The sequence below is a fragment of the Limulus polyphemus genome, unplaced genomic scaffold (assembly GCF_000517525.1).
Source record: "Limulus polyphemus unplaced genomic scaffold, Limulus_polyphemus-2.1.2 Scaffold10373, whole genome shotgun sequence".
Classification (NCBI taxonomy): domain Eukaryota; kingdom Metazoa; phylum Arthropoda; class Merostomata; order Xiphosura; family Limulidae; genus Limulus; species Limulus polyphemus.
In genome coordinates, this window is record NW_013675983.1 from 3,089 (window position 1) to 9,514 (window position 6,426).

General features: G+C 31.1%; 1 protein-coding gene across 1 annotated transcript in view; it reads right to left on the reverse strand.

Annotated features, from left to right (window-relative positions):
* Positions 1-180: 180 nt before the first annotated feature.
* LOC106476357 (RNA-binding protein fusilli-like) overlaps positions 181-6,426 on the reverse strand; it is a 14,025-nt gene continuing 7,779 nt past the window's right edge. Inside the window, exons 5-6 of the mRNA XM_022380249.1 lie at positions 5,959-6,140; positions 181-2,145 (exon numbers count right to left, since the gene is read on the reverse strand). Of these exons, the coding sequence (XP_022235957.1) occupies positions 1,987-2,145; positions 5,959-6,140 (341 nt within the window). The 3' untranslated portion in view covers positions 181-1,986. The remainder of the gene's footprint in view (positions 2,146-5,958; positions 6,141-6,426) is intronic.

Here is a 6,426-nt window from a genome sequence, read left to right on the forward strand (position 1 = left end):
TATTGCAAAGTTGTATTGAGAAAGAATAAACTAGTTTTATTTAAGAAAGTACTTGTATCTCTAAAATTTCATCGGAAAGAAATTATACGGGAAATCAACAAACGACCAGAGACGTAACAAGATAAAAAGCTCTACGTATAGTTAGGTGTGATGTCGAACTTTCAGAAATCTTAACCACAATTAATGCAAGGTATTTATTGTAGAAGAATACAAGAAATTCAAAATTCTTTCAAAAATATACAAATATCTTAATTTCTTTCTACTTCTATAGGCACTTAGATTTTTACTACAAGAACGGGTTTATTTAGCTTCAACAAGTATTTTGTATGTAAATTTTAAAATACACAACCCACAGAGCTAGCTTTTCATTTTCTACCAGTTCATTCCGAAAAATCTATGGCATAGGTGAACTGTTGAATATTTATATCAAAGACTAGGTGTAAACTAATCATAATCCACTTGTTTGATCCGTATTGCGAACAAATAATAATTAAAAGCACTAAATAATTAATAATATTGCCAAATAGAACTTCTCACTGAACTAGAGAATTATTTATGCTTATTTAGTAAAATAAACTACAACAAGAACTGAAATATTTCAATCTCATTCGGTAGGGTTGGATTGATACAGTTTTGTCAAAAGTTGGAAGGAACGGGTATAGGGTTTATAGAATAAACAAGTCTTTCTAAATCAGCATGAAAAACTTCACACACACAAAAAAAGACATTACAATAAATTTCTAAGTACATTTCAAGTATATACTCGTTCTAATTTCAAACTTAACCTTTACTCTGTCAAACTGCGGCTACAATGAATATTTAAAAAGAAACAGTACAAATATTATGTAAAATTCTTGATTCTTTTTTAAATTTTATTAATGGATATTTATTGTTTAATATTTCAGATTTCTCTTACCCAGTAGGTAAGGCGAACAAAGTACAAAAATTTACGTACATTCATTATATCATGTAACTGTAGTTTATACACAAAATATTCGAAACACAGTTCAAAAACACAAAAGGTAATTCCACTGTCAAAGAATTGATACAACCAAATCGTCACAATCTCCGAGTCTGAAACAAGTTGTGTAGAATATCAGCACATAAAATTATATTGCTATGTCCGTTTAAGCTAATAAACAGTATTACCTAGTACAATATACATGGTAGAACTAATAGTTACGAACAGATAATACAATTTAAAATCGTGCCACACTGTCAAATCAAATACTCACTAATTAATATATTATACATTAAAAAAAAAACACGCTTAAAAATAAAAACAGCAACGATCTAATTTAATTGTCAAACATAAATTTGTTATTGATAGCTGCTCAGTCGATTAAAACTAGAGCTTCGACAAATTGAACAACAAAAAAGTTTTAAAACTCCACAACATAGGATGCGTTAAGGCACTTGGAATGCACGTGATAACATTGAGTAATGCAATTTTTTGTTGTCGTTGTTTCATAAAAATAACTTCTATGAAACGACATTTGGAACACAAGATTATAAATGACGTAACATAAAATAAAAATTTAATAAGAGTTTGAAACTATCTATATCGCTTAATAAGAAAATCTTTAGAAAAGTTTATCAGTACTTCATCCAAAAACGTCTCAATACACTTGAAACAGTACACAAGTTAACATGTATTAAAAATACAACAAATAGCTATACAAACGTTTCTCTTCATGACAACGAAGAACGTCGAACGGAAGACATCGCGGATTTTGTTGTCTTTGCAAGAACCGAATAGATAGGCCTAATCTTGTAGTTGTACTTTACATCACTAACAAAGACGCAAACTAACATACTCACGCTCTTGCTTGCCGAGCAAAACTTAAGTTTAGAAGTTTTAACAATTCACTTATACTGTCTTCACAGCTAAATTTGGATTTTAAACGATACATATATATATATATATATTGCTTTAAATCGCCATCAATAGCGACGGTTTCTTTTGTTTTTTCTTCTTCTATCATTTCAAGCCATGAAAAGCTCAATGTAGCGGTTTCCGATATTTTGACGATTTTTTTCCTGGATGGCGCGTTCTGCTTCTGCTCGCGAAGAGAACGTAACTAAGGCCTCACCATTTGGCCGTCCGTCTGTATTACGCTGAAGCTGGATACAATCAGAAGTTAACTAAAAATAGTGAAATTATGAAAATTAAACAGAATAAGTAAAAAAATTCAATATGGTCAGGAGTTACAGTATTTTTATTTTAGATGAGTAAATGAAATATAAGGATTTTACAAAAATTACCCAAATAATAATAATAATACATGAACATGACTGAAGTAATTAGTTGGACGATAAAAATATCCGTAGGTTATAATGAAGGTTTAAATATCAAAAAATAGATTAATATTGCTTCTCTGATAACAACATAAATTTTACCAAGTCACCTTACAGCTACGTCTTTATAGTGTTTTATTATATATATATTCTTTAACGTTACTTCACAACAAAAGGGTTAACACTGTGTAGTAGAAAAACCTTTTATTTAAAATGAATGCTGTGTGTGTTATATAACGATATTACTGTTCATAAGTGCCACTGAGTGTTAATAAACATATTGGAAATAGATATTTCCAAGAGATTCGACAGGATAAACGGCTTATTCTACAATCCTGATCCACCAATATATTGACTACTAATTTCCAAAGTTACAACGCAAAAATTTGGGGTTGGATTCCCCACGGTGGACATAATACAGATAGCTCATTGTGTAGCTTTGCATTTAGAAAAGAACGGATTCACAAAAAGATAGAAAGAACATGGTGTTTGAATCTTATTAAAACTCAAACGAGAAAGATTGGGACCATAAACTTTAGTTTTTGTTTTCCATTTTCTATATAAAGTTTTTGTGTTCAATCTATTTTCACCGAGTAAGCACTGTTATTATCAGAGAGAAATGACCAAATTATTTTTAAATAAAAATAATTACGGTACAAATGTTAGTTCTTATTCCACACAAACTTAGTCAGTTTAATGTTTCAAAGATTCAAACTCGTGAGGCTACTGTGAAGCTTAGGCCTAAGCTTCAAAGTTTAAATTTAGGAATCTGTTTTTCAGACAAACAAGCATTATTTTAGTATAACGCTTTTTAATGTATCGAGATTTCACATGTTAAAACACAAATCTTTAGAGATAACTACACACACACACAAAAAGACAGAATCAATAAAAATACTTAACCCTACGTGATTAATAGGACGTAATGCTGAATAGTCTGAGTGTCATGTGTGACACACAGATACATCTAATTGGTATGTAGCTGATGCTCCTGAACGTAGCAGTAGGAACTGGTTGTTTTGGTTCCGCGTATGAGATTGGAAGAGAGCTTCATGCGAGCATCACATGTGGCGTTCAAGGCGCATGTGAATGATAATAGGTTAAGTTACTTTTATTCAAGATAAAATGTAAAGCTACGATGAATGAAACTAATTTTTTTATTAATTTTTTCTTATATTTTCATTCACTAATGATGTGTTTCGCTCATATCTACTTAGGTAATTGGTCAAATAAGCGTATCCATAAAAACCAATTAAAGGACCTGAAACATGGAAAGGGTTAAATGAATTCTAAATAATTCGCTTACGTATGTGAGTGTGGTCTGGTATGTTTGTTTACTGTTAAGCACAAAAATGCACAATGAGCTATCTATACTGAGCTACCGCAGGGATCGAATCCTGAATTTTAAAACCATCAAGCTTACCACAGGGGCGATCTGGTTTCAGATAAACCGCATTAGATTGCTGTTGTTGTGAATTGCTATAATGTTAGATTTGGTTGTAGCACACATTTCTCATTGGACATCTTGCTGGTTTCATTTTCCACCCGTGACTCACACACGGCCCCATCTCATACTATGTTATTGTATATGCACATTCACATTATAGCTTGTAATTTAAGCTTTATTTTTTTTTTTTACACAGAATAATCAGGTAAACTCGCGGTGGTTCAAGATGCAAGCTACTTCTTTATTATTTCTTTGCTAATCAGCGGTAATAGCATCGAATACTAATATTTTATTTCTATTCAATTTTATATTAACAGCATTTCCAGTTGCTATCTGTTACACACGGTATAACGTTAAAAATAACTTTTTTTTTTCTTATTTACATTCTCTCTTACTTTTAATCACATGGATAAAGCATAACAATGTATATTATATACCGCAGTAAAAAATAAAAATTGACAGATGTATTGACAATCAATCTATAAAAACAACGGGCGTATTTTTTTAGCCAAAATATATTTAACATATTATGAGAAACTGATTCCATTAAAAGCGTGAAAAACACCAAGTTTCCCACCGTAAAAATGGGTGATTTGATAATACTTTATATATATTCATTTACTTTTTAAATAACGTTCAACGTAAGACAAGAGATGGCGCTTTTACTATAATACAAAGTCTGGTTAATATTCTTGGAATGTTAATCTACCTGTTTTAGCATGTCTGGTGAGACGTTTCGATATGTGGGTTATTCTAATATTAACTACACCTCTCCAAAATTTGGCGATAGTTCAAATCTATCACTTACAAATTACTTAGTAATGTTATTTTATGATTATCTTGCTTGAGAGAAAAAATTACATTCGTACTTAGTAATAGATCACTGTACTAGTTTTGTTTTTAAGTACAGAAGCTAGGTTTTGGGACTAATCAATAAGTATCCTGTCTGAATAGAAGAAATAATAAATCATAACTTCTTATGCCTGTATTGGCAAAGTTTTCGTGTATCAGAATATATGATATACCATTGGTCAATAATTTCTAAAAAAAATAAATAAACATTTGTTTTTATTACAAATGATTAATACTATTGTTATCTACATTTTTTTAAAATTTAGAGGTTCATACTGTTTTTGGACAGAGGGTGTTTTTAAGGTCATGTGGTAAGCGCGTGGCTTAATGACTAGAATTTTATACAACGGTTAGAAAATGCTTTGAGCGATATAAAACGTGTGTTAGGCTACTCTAAATCACATTGTTGATTCATTACGATAACTTATTTAGTTGGTGGTTTACAACGAAGTAAAGGAAACACGAGAAGTATCGTATGTACAAACAAATTAACAAGTAACTATAATTTCTACTGATACATTGTTTATTTGTGAAGTATGCCTATCATTAGTTACGTGTAACTTGTAGTTTGCTTCTTTCTCTTCTGTCTTTTTTTTTACGGAATAATCTAAAAGAACCTGCCTATCAAAAGAAACCGTTAGGATAATAGAGTACATGCTCCAAAGTCCAGCTAACAAATCACTGAAACGTTTAATGAGGTTTCCATCTAAACGTTCTTTATGAAACGTTATTAAAAAATGGTAAAGTAGTTAAAATGTTTAACAAAAAAGTGAAAACTAATTATTAAATGAACGTAGCTTTAACTGGTGTGTTAACTCCGATAAATTTTCAGATATTCATGAAAAACAAAATTAAATATTAGTGTCCCCAAAACATTCTTAGAAATGGGGAGGTAAAATAATTATATGAGCCCTTGTGTAGAGTTTATTTTATTAAAAATATCGTAATTAAAATTATTTGTTATTATAAGTATTATTTTGTTTTAAAACTCCTTAGCGTAGAAATGTCAATTTATTATATGTTGAGACATACTTCAATAATATTTCCATTGACATTAATTAATGCTAGTGTAATCACAGGGATAGATTTCATCCTAATAGATGCCAAAAAAAGTAAACTTCCCAAGATCCCTCCACCTAGCTGACAGGGAAAGAAAAATAAGCCGTCTATCCCTTAGAAATGTTGAAGACAGTTTTGTAGCTAAGAGTACAATCCAAAACACTCCCGCTTAGTATCCTCCATGCGGCAAGAACGAAAACAAGCAAGAAAGTAGAAAGAAAGCCCCTAACCTCTGGAAACCCCTGGAAAAAGTTGAGAATGTCAGCTACAGCGGAGTTAAACGGGAGCCCGCGCATGATTACCATGGTAGGTCCAGTATGATTGTAATATGTAGTTGGCGACACAGGAGGACTCGGATAAGGCCAATACAAAATCTGCGGGTAATAGGTGGGCACACGTGGCGTTAGTGGAGCCACTGTCGGCAACACTGGAGACGTCTGCACATAAGGGTAAGTTCCGTAAGGTGGCGGTAATATTGGTCCTCCTACAATAAATTAATAAATAAAATAAAAACAAAAATTTAGATTAGAAATAAAAATATCGGGCGCCATGCCAATTTTTATGTTATAAATATAGATATATAAAAAATTGAATAAATATAGGTATTTTAAGCAATAAATAAATGAACTTGCAGGAGTATTTCCCCTGTTTTGTCGATTGTACTGTCTTCTTCCAAATATATATATGTACTGTCTTCTTCCAAATATATATATGTACTGTCTTCTTCCAAATATATATATGTACTGTCTTCTTCCAAATATATATATGTA